At 34.3% G+C, this 18,112-nt stretch overlaps 6 protein-coding genes and 3 pseudogenes across 9 annotated transcripts in view, besides 3 other annotated features; 5 read left to right on the top strand and 4 right to left on the bottom strand.

The window, feature by feature from the left end:
• Positions 1 to 1,006: part of a mobile genetic element that runs on past the window's edge.
• TVAGG3_0548800 lies at positions 324 to 772 on the bottom strand (annotated as a pseudogene). The gene has a single exon. A coding segment is annotated over exon 1 (449 nt).
• A 1,308-nt stretch (positions 1,007 to 2,314) lies between the features above and the next one.
• On the top strand, positions 2,315 to 2,776 carry TVAGG3_0548780 (uncharacterized protein; the record flags this gene model as incomplete). Its single annotated transcript, XM_001315396.1, has 1 exon — positions 2,315 to 2,776. The coding sequence occupies one exon, from the start codon at positions 2,315 to 2,317 to the stop codon at positions 2,774 to 2,776; it is 462 nt and encodes a 153-aa protein (XP_001315431.1).
• A 522-nt stretch (positions 2,777 to 3,298) lies between these two features.
• TVAGG3_0548770 (uncharacterized protein) lies at positions 3,299 to 4,979 on the top strand (the record flags this gene model as incomplete). Its single annotated transcript, XM_001315397.2, has 1 exon — positions 3,299 to 4,969. One exon carries the CDS (start codon positions 3,299 to 3,301, stop codon positions 4,967 to 4,969), a length of 1,671 nt encoding a protein of 556 aa, XP_001315432.2.
• A 138-nt stretch (positions 4,980 to 5,117) lies between these two features.
• On the bottom strand, positions 5,118 to 6,721 carry TVAGG3_0548760 (uncharacterized protein; the record flags this gene model as incomplete). Its single annotated transcript, XM_001315398.1, has 1 exon — positions 5,241 to 6,617. One exon carries the CDS (start codon positions 6,615 to 6,617, stop codon positions 5,241 to 5,243), a length of 1,377 nt encoding a protein of 458 aa, XP_001315433.1.
• A 586-nt stretch (positions 6,722 to 7,307) lies between these two features.
• Positions 7,308 to 7,500: a mobile genetic element.
• Positions 7,501 to 10,843: 3,343 nt separating this feature from the next.
• On the top strand, positions 10,844 to 11,206 carry TVAGG3_0548740 (uncharacterized protein; the record flags this gene model as incomplete). The annotated part of the gene is made up of 1 exon (XM_051238098.1): positions 10,844 to 11,206. The coding sequence occupies one exon, from the start codon at positions 10,844 to 10,846 to the stop codon at positions 11,204 to 11,206; it is 363 nt and encodes a 120-aa protein (XP_051095922.1).
• Positions 11,207 to 11,470: 264 nt separating this feature from the next.
• On the bottom strand, positions 11,471 to 12,055 carry TVAGG3_0548730 (uncharacterized protein; the record flags this gene model as incomplete). Its single annotated transcript, XM_051238097.1, has 1 exon — positions 11,471 to 12,055. The coding sequence occupies one exon, from the start codon at positions 12,053 to 12,055 to the stop codon at positions 11,471 to 11,473; it is 585 nt and encodes a 194-aa protein (XP_051095921.1).
• A 618-nt stretch (positions 12,056 to 12,673) lies between these two features.
• Positions 12,674 to 17,918: a mobile genetic element.
• TVAGG3_0548720 lies at positions 12,847 to 13,587 on the top strand (annotated as a pseudogene). The gene has a single exon. A coding segment is annotated over exon 1 (741 nt).
• TVAGG3_0548710 lies at positions 15,783 to 16,800 on the top strand (annotated as a pseudogene). Its single transcript has one exon. A coding segment is annotated over exon 1 (1,018 nt).
• A 137-nt stretch (positions 17,919 to 18,055) lies between the features above and the next one.
• The window catches only part of TVAGG3_0548690 (uncharacterized protein), a gene marked incomplete at both ends in the record, with an annotated part of 1,659 nt that continues 1,602 nt past the window's right edge, over positions 18,056 to 18,112 (bottom strand). The window contains one exon of the mRNA XM_001315395.2: positions 18,056 to 18,112. This exon is cut by the window's right edge and continues 1,602 nt beyond it. Within this exon, the coding sequence (XP_001315430.2) occupies positions 18,056 to 18,112 (57 nt within the window).

Raw genomic sequence — 18,112 nt, 5'->3', positions numbered from 1 at the left:
ACCTAAACGCGACCCATATGAAAATACTATTGACTATGACAACAATGGGAACTCGACAGGTACTCACATTCGTGTTCGTAAAAATAGAAGAAAGTATACAAGAGAATATTATGAAGTTTTAGGCAAACATGGCAAAATGTACAGACTGCAAGCAGAAGATAAAACTACTATTGTCAGACCTCGTTTCAAACTTGTCAAAGTTCAAGGTGGTATACTTTCAAAGACAGTTCCTAACAAATATAAGACAACTCCTGACGAATATGCTAAAGAAGTTGAAAATGACGACTAAGCATTTCTATACCATGCGTAAACTGTCATGTAAGGTGGCATGTATTCTTTACTTTGTCCCGTTGTTTGCGTATATCCTGAAACGCGATGTGTATGGTTTCCTCCTCCCTCAGTGTTACTCCAGTAACAATTTATAGCAAACTTAACGTTGTCTTTAACATCATATCCTTTACCTTTTGTCATTCCTGACCAATCCCAATATCTATGCTTATGCCAACCTGCTTGAGATGTACTTAAATCTATGTAGTGACTGTGTGCAGGTAAATTTTCACCTGAAATCGTTTTACTTCCACCTGTTTCCTTTGAAGAGTTTGCACAATACAAAAACCTGTCGACTATTTGAGTCCAAGTTCCAAAACCAAGTACTACTTCTGGTCTGGTAGAGTTCATTGACGTATAAATAGAGCCTATAGGATATAATGTTTGAAGTATTTCTGTCTTTAATGTTTGAAGCTCTGTTTTGTCTGCTTTCTTATCTAAACATTGCGGGTAGTTCATATGCTTCAAAGTTTCTGGCATGATCTTCGATATTCCTGCAACTCTTATCTAAATTGTTAAGAGTATCTTTTACGCTTGTACTCGGATTCTCTAAAGGTGCACTTGAACCAAGGTCAAAGTTCAGTATTATGTCGTCTGCTCTAACAGTTGTAAAACTTGTATGTGTATGAGTCTTATTTGCTTTCTTCTCTAAACTCATCGTTAACATAAGTTTTAAATTAGGAAGATATGTTTCTTCAATGGGATTTGTTGCGCAAACAACCGACACGGTTATTGATCGCACGGTTGCTGTCCAATCACGCATGAAGGTCGGAGTACTTCAAGCCGATAACATTTTGACTCATTTGGAAGGAATCTGGGATGTTGATGAGGCCCATATAAAAACGGCTCAATTTGAAATGGTAGCCCCAGAAAATACAACTGATTCAGAAACCCATACAGAATCATTCTCCGTCATGTTTAGTCCTGCAGCTATGGTTGCCGGATGCTGCACACCAACTATTGGTTATGCAGGTAATTCAGCCAATAGGCATGAAATGACTCATAGTCCAGCCATGTTTAGAGCCAAAAAGCTATTTCTTCAATGCAATGATGCCGTTTTTTCAGGCACTCAAGTTCAATCTAAAATAGTTGAGATGCTAGTTTCTGGCAATCTAACAGTTGAAACACTTAAAGGAATGTTCAGCGAGCATCTTGAAAACAAATCTTTTCAAGCTGCATTAGGAGCATTGCCATCAGCATCAGGAGCTCCAGAATCATTGTATAAGAATTGTATTGATTGTATATCCGAGATTGTTGGAACGGAGCGATTCTATTTAGAGGTTGGTAACACTCTCTACAAGAAAGGATCTTTCGTTGGTTTGCGTCCTGAAGGTTATGTAATGCGAAATCCAGATGATGAGCAAATTATTGCTAATCGAATCCAAGAAGATGAGGTTCATGAAGAATATTTCCATCATAGACCAATGGCAATTTTCGATACTATCCAAGCTACTTTAGGATTGATGAACAGTATTGATGAATTTAGACAAACTTGGAATCATATCAACTCCCAAAGTTCAGTAAATGCTGAAGATATTGAACCTGAAGAAAAGGAAGAACAAGATAAGCAAAATGAAGAAAATGCAGAAAAATTATTGCACTCAAAGCTAAACTCGAGGAGTTGAAGACCAAGATTACGAAGAATGCCAAAGATAGTGCAGAAAGAGCGAAGAATTGTAATGACGGAGAAACAAGTCAAGAAATATTGAGATCCTTTACAAACAGTGCAGAACAATGCAAATCTGAGCTATTTGCGCTTTTGCAACAAACAGAAGATGTCAGAAATAAACTAACTCCTCTTCAACGTGCTGTTTGTGATAAGGCCTTATCTTCATTAATCAAAGATAATTGTACTGTTCTAGAATTATCCAAATTATGCCAAAATACTAATGATCTTTTTAGAATTAGTGGATATTTCAAATATGAAACTCATTGTGGAACGATCTTAGATACCAGAGCGTCAGCTGAAGCTGGAATTAAGATTACAATGTATGAACATACATTTAATTTTGGATTTTTTGGAAAAGTCGGATTACAAGAAGGTGGTATTGGTGCTGGAGTGGTAGCTGGACATGAAAGCTCGAATTCTCGAACTCAAGTTAGGGTTGGTCGAAATTTGCTAGGCTTTGAAGTTGAAGGAAGCCATAGAAGCAATACGAGTGAAGGTGCAGTTGAACATGCTTTAGGTATTGGATGGGGCAGAAGAATATTGAATGGGATTGGTTATACGGAAAGTCGTGAAAGGAACGGCCATACATCAACACAACAGAATGATCTCTCACTTCGTCCTGGAAATGTTGGGTTAAATTTAACTGATACTGACTCGCATAATAATTTGACAATTGGAAGAAGAGCTCAGGTGACCGCTGATAAACCTAGTTTATCAATACAGAATATCCTTACAACAGATACTTCAAATGAAATCAACTTATTTTCTTATATTCTTTGATGATGTTATCATTTTGAATTGATATAACAAATATACCCTCATCAGAGAAGATGTGACTTTTATAAACATATTTTTAATGAATATATTTTCATTTTATTTCTCATTTCTCTTAGACTTTGATCATCTGAGTAAGATTCATCATCAATTTGAAATTGATCTTTGTGCTCAGAATCATTTAATATTATAGAGAACAAATACTTGCATTATGCGTCAATAATCTTAATTAGAGATAAAATAGTCATATGGTGAATAAAGTATAGCAAATTTCATCAAATTTAAAATAAAGTTTGAAAACAAATTTTTGGCGGTCTGACATATAATAAAATATTAATACAAGATTTTTGGGGCTTGATTATTACAGTATTTTAAATAACTACTTTGAGGTTGAATAATATTTCCGCCAAATTCGTAAATATATCTATAAAAAGATCAAAAAGAGGGGAACAACATTAATGTAATAATAAATTTCTTATTTAATCAAAATTCTCTTATGTGTACCCTCCCCTAAAATTTTCAAAAAAAATGGTGTCCATCCTAAAGAAACTTTTTTCTTATGGGATGAGCCCAGATACAACAATTCCAGACAATATAACTGTTTCTCAACCATCTGGACCTTTAATGGTTGAAGAGCATTATTACTATAATACTTTTGATAATAAAATTATCGATGAACTTCAAAAGAAACAAAGCAAATCTAACAAAGTTAGTATCGCAATACAATCAGCTTCAGAGACATCAATTATTCCTAAAAATTTTACCCGTAAACCAAAATTTCAACCAAAACTATGCACAGAATTAATAGATATCATTCCTCCACCTGTAGTTGAAGAACCTCCTCCAGCTCAGGAAGTCCCACAAGGCAAATCTGTTTCAGGAGGCCTTGGCGCGCCAAAAGGTCAAATCAAATTATCACTTGGAGGAAAGCCAAATCTTAGTGGTGGTGCTGCTCCAACTCTTAATATGTCTAACGGTGCTGCAGGAACATCAATTCCTAAGCTTCAGCATAATATTGGTGGTAAAAAGGATGATGATAAATCTAAAGACGCCAAACCTACTACAGGACTCAAACTTAACACTCCTTCTCTTGGAGGCAGTGGAGGAGGAGGCCTTAAATTGGCTGCACCAAAACTTTCGTTATCAACTACTCCAAAGACAGAAGAGGCTAAGCCAGCTGATGCTCCAGCCGGAGACAAGCCAGCCGAACCAGCTGCAGCTCCTGCAAAACCAGGCGGACTCGGATTATCAATTCCTAAGCTTGGAACTACACTCGGAGCTAAGCCAGGCGGTTTATCCCTTGCTAAACCAGGAGTTCCAGCTGCTCCTGCTGCAAAACCAGGAGGTTTATCCTTATCAATTCCAAAAATACCAAGTGCCGCACCAACGCCAGCTGCTCCTAAAGAACCAGAAGCTCCTGCCGAAACTACAACTACTACAACTACTCCTGCTGCACCTGCTGCAGCTCCAGCATCCAAACCAGGATTTAATTTCACAATTCCAAAGGCAGGTGCTCCTAAACCAGGTGGTATCACTCTTCCTGGTCCTAAGGCACCCGCTGCTCCTGCTACTGGCGCTAAACCAGGTATTACTAGTTTATCTCTTTCTAAACCAGGTTCTGGATTTAATCCAGTAGCTCATGGCCAACCAGCAGCACCAGAAGCAGCTCCTCCTGCTGTCGAACAAGCTCCAGCCGCTGAACAACCACCTGCATCAGAACAATCTTCTGAACAGCCAGCTCCTGAGCCTGCTCCTCCTGCAGAATCAAAGCCATCCTTAGGTTTTAATTTGTCCAAACCAGCCGGATCGAATTTACCAAAATTTGGCGGTTTCAACTTAAATATTCCAGGAAAACCAGCAGCCAAACCTGCAGAACCAGCACCAGCAAACACTTCTGCAGCAGCACAAGCATCAGGTGATGAATGGGATGCAGTCGCAGGACAACCTCCTCCACCAGCACCAGCGACAACTTCTAAGCCAGGAAATACTGGACTTGGACTGTCTCTGCCATCAACTAGTTCCGCAGCTCCTGCAAATAAAGGCTGGGGAACTGTTGGCGCCAATAATGGTTGGAGTACAAATAAACCAGGAAATGCTTCCTCTGGATGGAGTATGGCTTCTAAGCCAAGTGCTTCAGGAAATGGATGGGGTTCAAGTAAAGCTTCAGGAAATGGCTGGGGTAGTGGTTGGAAGAAATAATATAGAGTTTAATTTTATTATAGAGATTTATTATTATATTTGTTATTTTTATAAAAAATTGCAATTATTTACTTTTAATTTGGCAACTTGTTATCTGTATGTTTACTTTAACTATTGATTTGTTTTAAAAATAAATTAAACTTGTTTTGAAGAATCGTAGAATCCTTTTTCTTTTCATATCAAGTCTTCTTCTAAGCTAATAGAACGTTTGAAAATGAGTTATTTGTTTTAAAATTCATGAAATTTTTATAAACACAAACAAAAAAAAATATCAATCATGTAATGACTCTTGGTCAAGGGTATTTAATATGTTCTCAATCAATGGAACAATTGATTCATCTTTGGTATTATTTATTAAGTAACCAAAACTATTAATAGCAGATTCAATATCAACATTTTCTATCGGAATATCTAACTGGCTCTTTGCTTTCAAGTAGTCGATCAATATATTGAAACTTCGAATTATTATTTCTGCATCTAATGCAGAAGAGTCATCAATACAATCAACAATTTCATCTATTATGGGTAGTATTTGGTTCATGTAGTCATCAAAGTTCTCTTTTCCATACAATTTAATTATTAATATTGAAAATATTATGTTAAACTTAGGATGATGTTGAACATGAATAAAATCTTGGAGATACATCAATATATAATCTTCAGGGTCTCCATAATATAATAAATTTATCAAATCATCAAGAACATCGAACTTGTCAAAATAAAGCTTCATAATGGCATCAAAGAATCCATATTGTAAAATTAAGTTAGAATCTATACTTAAAATAAGAAAGTGCGTAAAATTAGTTAATGATTCAATAAAAGGCTTTGATTCTTTTGTTACATTACTAATATTTATAATATATTTTGGAATAAAACTCAGTAATGCTTCATAATTATTGAATTCTATTGGATAGTGACTTAAGATTGATGAAAATAAGTTAATTGCTAAAATTTTCTGCTTTGTTGTTGATGCTTCACTAACAATTATATCACTAGATATCGCCAGACAATCTTCAATATTAATGGAATTTTCAACGGGGAAAGTAATAAATTTTGTTATGAATTTGAAAGCTGATTGTTGCATTTTACAGCGATAATTTGCATCAAATTCTTCAGATACAAGATTGAAGTCTAAGCGTTGAATACTGTCTGGATTTATCATTATTTGGAATATTTTCCCTGAAAGATTGCATAAATCATCAGGATATTCAGATATTGTGTCAACTAATAATAACTTTACCGCAACTTTAATAATTCTAAGAAAAAATGGATAAAACGCAAGATTCTCCATGATATCATTAAAATATGCTAAAATTTTCAATTGTATTAATTGTTTTATATCAGAAGGAGAGCAATATATCATTGAATTAATGATCGAAAGCATATCATCCAATAAATGAGGATAATCAAGGCAAAATGCTAGAAGTGGCTCAGAAGCTTCCATATTTAACAAACTATTCTTAAAAATGATATTTTGTGAATGATATGATTGGATTTTTGTTTTAATAATTTTGATAAATTGTTTTACTTCATTTGGCCTATTAAAATCGAGTAATGTTGAGTCAGGAAATCCAAAATTTGAAAGTGAAACACTTGAATCTTCTTCATTAGTTTTGATATTACAATCTTCTTGAGACTTGAAATTCATTCATGAAAAATAACATTAAAAAATGCAATATCAAGGATAAGTTTAAGATTAAGAATATTTGAGATGTTCTATTTCCTTTTAAAACGTTTTGAAGAAAGATCACGAGATAATTTTCTTTTTTCCAGCCATTTATTAAAGTTTTATTATTAATTATTTAAGCACAAGAGAAATTATATCACATTTTAAATAAATAACAGAGAATTTTGTTATCTGAATGCGCTCAATTGAACAACGTTATTTCTCAAATCATATTTTTATGTTTCATATCAAAGTATGCCCTATGTGTGACCCATGTTCTATGTTAAAAATGTTCAATCTTAACTTTTTATAAAATATGACATCATGCAATAGACTCGGAGCATTTTTTAATATTTTAATCCCACGTTCATAAATAGATAAAATGAAAATCCTTATCGAATGTAATGGCAGAAAAAATTGATTGAAATTCTCAAAAAGTGGATTTGAATCAGACATCAGCAAGTCGACTTTTATCAAATAACATGTATTATTATTTCAATTGTTTTAAGGGTTTCGTTTTGCGAAAAAAACGTACAATACGCAATTTCGCTAAAAAAACATTTAGCTAGCAATTTCGACCTTTGACTCCACTCAAGACGTCACTTTTTTAATTTTGCGGTATCATATTTTTGGAAAATCTTTATGAATATTATATAAAAAGTCTCTTTAATATAGGGCTGTACAAGATTTAAAAAAACATTGCCGGGTTACCGTAGAGGCCTAAAAAAATCGCGCCTCGGCGGCAAGCCGCCTCGGCATTAAGAATGCGCATCTAAATTTTTATATGTCCTTCTTTCTTTTATTTTTCCCTTCCCTTTCTTTTCTTTTTCTTTTTTTTCCCTCCTCTTGCTCTCATTTACCTTTTTTTTCCTTTTCTCATCATTTTTCAAAATTTTAAATTTTTATCAAAAATCTTGCCTATAAAAGCAGACTATGGAACCTTTTAATGCCTCTTAATCAATATTATATACAGCATAAAGCATATTAAATGAAAGTAATTACGTATAAATTTTATTTATTATCTTATTTATTAATTCTTTAGCATGTATTGTTTAATATTAACTTTTCTGTACATTAAATATGATATCTCCAAAGTATGAATGCCTTGTAACGAAACGAAAACTTAATTTTATGTTGAATATTTGTCACAAACATTAGATTATTAAAATATATGTTGGATATCCCTTAGTATGAGACTTCATGACTCTTGTAGTCTAACGTGAGCTTTGGATTGCAAGCTCTGTGGTTAACGACAATAATTAATTGTAAAGTTTTCAAAATTTTTCATCGTTTCTATCAGCATCTATTTTTCCTTTAAAATAATATATTTGTATGAATACAATTATTAGTAATTTTTTTATTTCCCATAATTTCATTCAAAATTTCAGAAAAAATTAATTTCTATTCAATATTATTTCAGCTTCAAAACACTTCATTCTTATAGATGTTGATTCACTAAAGTGTGATACTCAATGTCTTATTTCAATGAAAATTGTTCTGCAAATTTATTTCACTTTTGACCTCACTTTTTCCGTAATTCAATTTTTTACTTTTAATATTTTAGATCTTCATAATATCATTTGAAAAATTAACCATAATAAAAATCAAGTTATCAATTCACTTTTTCCGTATTCAAAAATCAAAAATATAAATAATATATCTTTTTATCAAATATTATTATTATATTCTATGAAAAATGAGGTCCGGAATTTTGCGGATTCCGTAACTCAATTTTACGGAAAAAGTGCAGTAAACTATTCAAAATACGGAAAAATTGGTGTAAACTAATGATTTTACGGTAAAATCACGGAAAGTCCCGGAAGAATATATGTGCCTATATGAAATTATACAAAAATGAATCAAACGCATTTTAAAAGATTGTTCTTGTATTATAAATGCTATTCGCAGATTTATTAGTTGAAGAAAATTACCAAATTTTTGCCGATTTACAAAAAATGATTTACAAAGCATATTTTTATAAGGCTTTAAAAATCTTTAAAATGTGACCGGTGACGGAAATCCATGGTAACCAACCGCGGTTCCCGTTTGGAATGCCATACTTTAATATTTATATTTCATATTTTTATCGATTTTTAAAGTTTTTGCGAAAAGTATTCAATTATTTTTGCTATTTGGTCGGGTAAATGTCAGATTTGCGACATTTTCTGATATGATATTCAGATTCTACGTTGATAATAATGCTTATAGAACCCTCTTGCTATTGTGTCAAAATTGCGAAACCGATAGCAAAAATATCTCGCAATATCAAAATTGAGATATTGAGTGAATTATGCATTATAGAGATTAAAAATCTGATTTGTGAAAACATCTCATCAGTTTCTAGCTAATTCAAAAATCTTTACTATCTTATTCGATTAAAATGAAAAGGGAATAGTTTCATTATGCTTTAAATGACAGCCTTATAATATAATCATAGTTTTCGCTCAATATGCAGCATTTTTTTTTCGAAATCTATGGTCAATATCCTAAATACTGATTGCTTTGCATTCATATCTCTTACATTTTCTATACCCACATCACTATTCATTGCTATTCCTATCTTTTTCATTTTTGTTTGTTTCTCATAATTTCTCAAAAAACATGATAACTTGATATTTGTAAATATCATACTTTATAACGTAAATAAGAACTTGACCTATTAAGAAAAGCAGTAATGAAAAGAAAATCCGAAATTCATAAAAATTACAAGTTTCTGATGACAATTAGCTTAATTAAACCAGGTACAAGATTATATAATTGTATTTTCTATCCAATTATCCATATAATATCTTATCCAGAAAAAATAACTTGATCAATACCAAATGATTTTTTAACTAGTAAATAAAGTATTTTCTTTACACACACATTGTATAAAAAAAAAAAAAAAAAAAAAAAAAAAAAAAAAAGGTAGTGGGGCTTCCAGGCACTTCGTGCCTTCTAGCCCTGAGGATGTTTTGTCAAGACTTCTTCGTAAATGTTTTGTCAAGATTTCATCGTAAATGTTTTGTCAAGACTTCTTCGTAAATGTTTTGTCAAGACTTCTTCGTAAATGTTTTGTCAAGACTTCTTCGTAAATGTTTTGTCAAGACTTCTTCGTAAAATCAGACAAAAATATATTTTAGGGTAGAAGGTTAGATATAACCTCTTTTCTAACCTCTTTTCTACCCTCTTGAATTTGTCAAGATTTCTTCGTACATGTTTTGTCACTTTTCTGTCACTTTTCAGGAAAAAACATTTTTATTATATATATAAAATGAATTTTACAAAACCACCGTTACCCTTCTTTGGAAATAAGAGTAGATGTAAAGATATTCTATTGAGAGAACTTAAGAAACTACCGAATGGTCTAACATTTGTAGACTTGTTCGGTGGAAGTTTCTATATATCTCATTTGTGCCATACAATATTTCCTGACTCAAAGATTATATGCAATGACTTCGACAACTATATGAACCGTCTCAAACATATACCAGACACAAACAAAATATTGAAAGAGTTAAAAGAAAAGATACCTATAGGTAAGATGGAACGTATACCATTAGATAAGAAAAATACTGTCAGAGAGGTTTTGAAAAAGGCAGAGTATATTGACTGGGATAGTATATCTGCTAGACTATTATATAGTGGTGCTATAAGAGTTCATGACATTGAAACACTTATGTCAAAAGTTTTATATCTTAACTATACAAATGTTTTCAAAGAGAACATAGAAAAATATATTGAGGGTATAGAGTTTGTGAGATGTCATTGGACAGAGTTGTATGAAAAATATAAAGACAAGGAAAATGTTTTCTTTATAGTGGCCCGCCGTTCTATAACACATGGGATTTTCAATACCAAGTAGACTGGACTTTGAGAGACTCTTTAGAAACTTTAGACGTTTACATAACCATCCATGCTTTTACTTTACATCCGATAAAAGTGGTTTGGAAAGTGTCATGAGATGGTTAGAGGACATACATGACTATGAGTTTAGATACGATAAGATAGAATATGAGAGAGGTCCTATAAACTGGAGAAAGTGTCATAACAAAGAAATTTTACTAGTAAGTAAATGTGGTTTGAAATAGGACTACTTGTTTTAGGTTTTTTCCATTGTGTCATTTACTTATTTGACGTGGCAGAAATATAGAGAATATGAAGATGAACCAATGCCTGCAAATGTTCAGCATATGTACTCGTAAGAGATATTTTTTATCTAATATTAAATGGACGCACAGAACTTAGCGAATGCACAGCAACCTGGACAACCAAACCCAGAGAATATTCCAAATGAAGTTAGAATACAAACTGCAATGGCAAACTATGGTCAAGTGCCAACAGATGTACAAATGCAAACTGCCATGTCAAATGACGCTGCGTTAGGCTTACCACCATGGTATGCAAATATGAGATGGAAAGAGTTTTATACAAACCCTGAAGTGGGATATAAACAACTCTATGCAGATGACGCGAACACAGGAGTTGACCCAGAGTATGTTTTCTACCAGAGGAGAAATAGAATGTATGAGCTCCAGTTAAAGAATGCTATGGAACTCAACAGGAAACGTAAGAGACTAGGTGGACATTAGATTTTTACATATAGTAAAATGGGTTTCTTCAGTAGTATTGGAAACTTCTTTCGAAATGTTGGAAGAGGTATATGGAATGGAATAAAAACCGTAGGAAGAGGAATTTGGAACGGAGTCAAAAATATTGGTAAAAGAGTAGGTCAGTTCGTTGGTATTATACCTAAAGACCCTGAACCAAGAAGAACAAGCTCCTGTTATACAACAGCCTGAACCTGCACCACAGTCAAGTTGGCAACCAAATCCAACACCTCAACCGTATTAAAATTATATTTTTACCGTTCGATAGTAGTTGTATATGAAACTAAGTTCTAAGTAAAACGCGTGGTATAATGGAATTATTCTCTTTCTTCCATCTGTAGTAAACCATACTTGAAAGTCTGAAATACTTCCACTTGGTGGTTCGTATAGCTTTGTAGGTTTTTCGTAAAAGTCATTTGCCAAGCATAAAAAAGAGTTTTGTGCACCAGAAAATGAAGCATGAACTATAATAGCATCTGAGTCGAAAACATCTTTAAATAAATATGGTTCATCTCTTGCATATCGACTGTAAATATTTGCTAAAGGAAGTTCGACTTTCTGATTTAACATTCTTTGCAAATAATACCATGACATTGCAGTGAATTCTGTATATATTTGTTCGTCTTTCTTTGGATTGTCTTCGTAGATTTGAAATGACACTTGTGAATTTTGTTTGTCATATACAATTCTCACATAAAGTGTGCTCTCGGTATTTGCATATTCATCAGCATATTTTGCATAACATGAATTTATTTTATCTTCTATATTTTTTAACGCAGTCTGTAGAGAAGATGAAAGGTCAACTTGTATTAGCTCAATTTCTTCCCACATTTTTCGTTTCCCTCAGATATATAATCTATATGAAACCTTACAATAAATGGAAAACTTTATCTTCTACAGACACAAACTTCATTCTACGAACACAATAGCTTTTGTGACAGATGGGTCTCTTAGCCATCTTAATGGGTAGTCAAAACGATAGCCTTCATGCTTTACGGTCTCTGTCTCAAACTTTTGACCGACATTCGTAAAAAGTTCATCTAATGGTTTAGTTTGCAAATCTTGAATTTTCTTTTTCTATTGAAAGCAATTTTATCTAGAATAAAAATGTCGAAAGAAACAGCGTCTATGAGAGAAATACAACACAACCGACAACTCATTTTGCAAGCTCTAAATAAGAACACAACAAACTTTTCAAACTATTCTAAGATATCTGAGTCATTGAAAGAAGGAAACTTAAAACTGACGATAAACCCAATGACAGATGAGTTTCTGTTTCAAGACAGTAAGAACCATACTGTTTGTATAAATCCAACAAAAAGAACTTTAAACGAGAAACCTATAGATGAACTTCTTTTGAAAGCAGATATTGACAACAAAGCTGACAAAGAGTATGTAGATGCAACAAGAGACTATATTCTCGCATGGACAGATAGAACATACCCACAAAAACATCATACACATAACATCTATGACGTAGATGAACTACCAGCAATGTTAGATGACAAAGCGGATAAAACATATGTTGACAATAAAATGTCAAGTGAAGTGACAAGAGCTGACAAAGAATATTCTAAAAAGACTCATAACACAGATTTCTTCGCAACTGTTGTATAGAAAATATTGCAGGAACGGTTGAAGAACCTGATGGAACTGGTGGGGATGTACTACTTTGGAAACTCCTAACTTTCCACAAGGTTTAACATCGGATGAAGACATAACGACGATGAAATACACTAGATGTAGAAATGTCTTATGTCATGGAGGATGAAAACAAAGTTAAATTCACTGCTCAAGATTTATATGACAACAAAGCTGACAAAACATATGTTAACGTTGAGTTAGATAAAAAAGCTGACAAAACATATGTTAACGATGAGTTAGATAAGAAAGCTGACAAAACAGAGCTTCAAACGTTAAAGACAGAAATACTTCAAACACTATATCCTATAGGTTCTATTTACACGTCAATGAACTTACCAGACCAGAAGTAGTACTTGGTTTTGGAACTTGGACTCAAATAGTCGACAGGTTTTTTGTATTGTGCAAACTCTTCAAAGGAAACAGGTGGAAGTAAAACGATTTCAGGTGCAAATTTACCTGCGCACAGTCACTACATAAATTTAAGTACATCTGAAGCAGGTTTGCATAGTCATAGATTTTGGGATTGGTCAGGAATGACAAAAGGTAAAGGATATGATGTTAAAGAGGACGTTAAGTTTGCTATAAATTGTTACTGGAGTAACACTGAGGTAGGAGGAAGCCATACACATCGCGTTTCAGGGTATACGCAAACAACGGGACAAAGTAAAGACTACATGCCACCTTACATGACAGTTTACGCATGGTATAGAAATGCTTAGTCGTCATTTTCAACTTCTTTAGCATATTCGTCAGGAGTTGTCTTATATTTGTTAGGAACTGTCTTTGAAAGTATACCACCTTGAACTTTGACAAGTTTGAAACGAGGCTTGACAATAGTAGTTTATCTTCTGCTTGCAGTCTGTACATTTTGCCATGTTTGCCTAAAACTTCATAATATTCTCTTGTATACTTTCTTCTATTTTTACGAACACGAATGTGAGTACCTGTCGAGTTCCCATTGTTGTCATAGTCAATAGTATTTTCATATGGGTCGCGTTTAGGTATTTCTATTTTTACTTTGTCACCTTTCTTAAGCTTGAAGCCTGGCATTCTTCTTGTTTGTCTCTTTTGACTAAACTATTAAATATATAGTCTTTCTCTAAGTCAGGGTTGTTTTTCATTTCTTCGGGGAGTGGTTTCCCAAACTTTTTGTTTACGGCTATTGTAAATATTTAAAACTTGTCTCATCTTTGCCATGGAGAAGTGTCTATATTTGTCGTCATATGACTTTTTCATCTACCTCACCACCTTGTGGTTGTTTAAGTCTCTTAAGATTTTTATACAACTGTCAATGACACCAAAGAGCAGAATGGTTTTGGTCGACAATGAAATATTGGTTTACATTTTTTGAACGCAGATAGTTTTTACATCATCTGATTTGAAAGAACTTTCACAGTCAGATGTCAGTTTTGTTGGATGGTATTTGTCAACGAATATTGTCAAAGCAGTTTTCACATCTAAAATATTTTGGACCATAATGGTATGGCTTCACAGTATCTTGTGTTTTGACCGACAAATATTAGCCAGTATGGTGGTCATCTTCTCTATACCTCGGAATGTTTTCCAAGATATCCATAAACCAAGCATTTGGTGTTGACTAAAGATTTTTATCATGAGTGCTTTCTTTGTCGCTTTAGAAACATAGGGGTCCTTGTTTGGATTCGTCATTTTTTACCCTATAAGAAATGGGTTTATTTGGCGCATTAGCAGGAGTTGCATCCAGATTTTTGCCCGCAGTGGGAACAATAGCCAGAGGTGCATTTGGAATTGGAAGGAAGATTTTGAGTACATTAGGTATACTGAAAGAGAAAGCACAGCCTATTATACAAACTGTACAGAAAGGTTGGGAGGTAGCACGAGATGCAACAAATCTATTCCAAATCCTGAAACAAGAGGAAAAGTTCAAGGATGGATGGACAATGTAGGAAGACAAGCAGGAAACTACTATAACAAAGCAAATGACTACTATAACCAAGCAGGGCACTTATGGACCAAGGTGAAAGATTCTTTAAACAGAGGATATAACCATGCACAACAGTGGGTAAACAACAACCAACCGCAACCGCCTCAAACGTGGGGAATGTAAATTTTTTTACTGAGATGAAATGAACAATACAGCATTGAGACAAATGGGCTCAAGATGGATTTTGTCGGCTTCCAGCAGTTACCACAACCACGTGTTTGTCAAGTTCTTCCTATACCTCAGGAAGTTTTAGACCGACTTAAAAAACCTAAACAACCAGTTGAAAACAAACCAAACTAAAATTTTTTACTGAGATGAAATGACCGAAGAAGTTGAAACGGTAGATTTGACACCACAAACAAAAAGTTCAGAACCATTGTCAAAACCTGTCAAAGAACTTACAGATGAGGAGAAAAATTCAATAATAGAAAGTGCCAGGTCTGGAAATACAAACCCTAACTATAAAGTCACTTTTCATAGAAATGGAACGGCTAGTATCTCAAAAAAAGACAGACTCTCACAAATAAAATATTGAAGTCTGAAGGAGCTTTCGAGACAACAGATGGGAAGGTATACTTCACTGACCAACAGTTCATTATAGAACATCTCATTGACTTAGAGTCAAATATATTCTAAAACTTTACAACAAACACAAAAAGTTGAAAGGAAAACAAAAACAAATGGCATATGATATTTATGAAGATACTAACGACACAACCATACCTGCAAGTGAAGTAAAGTCAGAGGAACCGAAAAGTGACGAAAAACCAATAGAAGAAGGTGAGCCAAAAACTGAAGATAAACCAAAACCAAAGGTTAGTTCCCAAACTAAACCAACTCAACTTCATAGCTGGTATGGGTTGGCGCAAAGACTTATGGCAGCAGGCGGTTATGTAAAGTAAAGAAAAAAAAAAACATTTTTTTATTTTTAATAAAATGCCCCCGTATAGAATGGATAGAAGGTCTGCTAGAATAAAAGCAGAGTTAGAAAGATATGGTTGGAAAGTTTCAAAGAAGTTTAAATATAGGAAGGAAAGACCCATAAAAGTCTATGACAAAACTGCTGGTCTGACCTATGAAATGGACTTGGAAACAGCACGCGCAAATTATCCAAACAGGTTAGAGAGGTTAAAGAAGAAACGTCTTATGGACATGCCTTTCGATGTTTCTGAGCCTCAAGTTGAAGGACACGACGGCTTTGCAGATTCTACTGGAAACATGACGAACATTGCATCTTTGAGAAGGAAAAAGGGAAGGGTGAAGACAAACATGCTCATGGAAGAACAAGATATGCATATGAGAAGTATGTGAAGTTAGAAGTCAAATTACATCTGGTCGAACCTTTACAGTAAACTTTGACGAAGGAAAGAACAAAGAAGGCTTCATGGGAGTACTTGCTGCCATACAAGATGGAAATAAGAAAGGAATACAATCTCAGATTGACCATAAAGATTTGGATGGTCACATTTACTATGCACATGGCAATGTCACAACAGCCGCAACAACTTCTTGACGCTTTCAAGACTACAAAGAGAGAACAAATGGTTGACTCCGACTCAGACATTTTGAATGCAATTGAAGGAATTGTAAGCGTGAAGTTCGAATGGTACCAACCTAACCCTCAAGCAGTCAGACAACATGCTGGATACTTCCCCTTCATAAATAAGTCTGAACATTGACTTGACAAGCGTATGGAATTTACAATTCAATTGAAACAATTGTCAATGAACCTTGCATTTCTTACATGTCTCAGGAACTCTGGTCTTGTTTCAGAAGAGAAGATGAAGTATCTTGAGTCATGTGTGAAGACAAGGTACATTCTCAGAGGTCAATTGTCAAAGATTGCACCGTTGGCAAATGTGAATATCCGAGTCAACATTCCGACTGAGAAAGGTTCTTCACATGACCGACTATGTTGTTGACAAAGACTTACCATGGTTGAAGATTGTAATTGTCCACACACTTCATGTTGAACGAAAGTCTTACAAACCCATTTGTTCGGAAAAGGCAAATGCAACATTGTCAGAGCTGTTAACATTCTTTTCGAGAAAGGTTTGTTGGAACCAATTCCAGATGACAAGCTGAACAGAAACTTTTGTACCAAAAGACGAAACAAACTTTTCATTGTTAGCTAAGACCAAAGTTGTTCCAGACAAAGTTATAGCACAAAAGAAGTACACTGTTCCAAAAGGAGTTGGATTGTTCGGATACCAACCTGAAACCAGAAGAACTTCCAATGAGGTTGCAAGAACTTCAAGAATGCTATAAACAAACTTCCATTGAGACATCCAATTGACGTCAATTGTATTGGAGAGCATCGAGTTAGGTCAGAAGGTTTTATATGAAACAGGTTGCTTCGACGATGTTTATGAGATAGCAGCGAAGTTTCTCAGAAGATAAGAGACTCACTTGAATTTCCACGAACTGGACGCCATTGGTTGCGACAAGTTCGACTCAACGAAAAAATATACTATGTCGACCTTAACGCTGCGTACATGAGGTTTCGTCAATAATATCCCGACTGGAATTCCAAACGAAAAGATGGTGAGTTCCAAGGAAGGAATATACAGTTGGAAAAGTCATACAACAACTGTATGATATTAGGAAAAGCTTAAACCCAAACTTGCAATGACACTCAAATTGCTTATGAATTCAACATGGGGATATTCCATTAAAAAACTCAAAAGATGAAGAGTAAACATATAAGAAGGTCGACACTTTTTGAAAGGTTCTCCCTTTTGTTTTGAATAACGAATTTACTCAAGGTCAAGGTGGCTTTAGTAACCACAGTAAAACCTATTGTCGAACATTGGTCTTATTCCTCAGTTCGCAAGGCAGTCCTTGACAACTACAATGATTCTCTCCGATGTTAAATCGAAAGTGAAGGTTTACTATGAGAACATCGATGCACTCATGACGAACGAGGAAGGCTATAAAAAACTCATTGAAATGGGTTTAGTCGGTGAGAAGATGGGCTGTTTTAAGCTAGACAAGGTATTTTCCCGAAGTTCATGTCCTCTCCAAGCGTAAGTACGGGGGCATACTTGAAGACGGCACAGAAAATAAAACATTGCATGATAAAAAATTTTTATTCGAATTTGAATCGGACAGGTCGAGTTACACATTCTTGGTCTCAAACTCATATATAACCTGTTTGTTTTGTATTTTCTGTCGACTATGGCACGAGACACGAACATTGACCAAACGGACAAAAAGTGGTCATTTCAGATGGTCACGCAGCCAATCGCATTCGAGCACTTCGAAGAAGCCTTACGTTCCGC

Source organism: Trichomonas vaginalis, chromosome II (assembly GCF_026262505.1).
Source record: "Trichomonas vaginalis G3 chromosome II, whole genome shotgun sequence".
Taxonomy (NCBI): domain Eukaryota; phylum Parabasalia; order Trichomonadida; family Trichomonadidae; genus Trichomonas; species Trichomonas vaginalis.
This window is presented reverse-complemented; position numbering and strand designations above follow the sequence as displayed.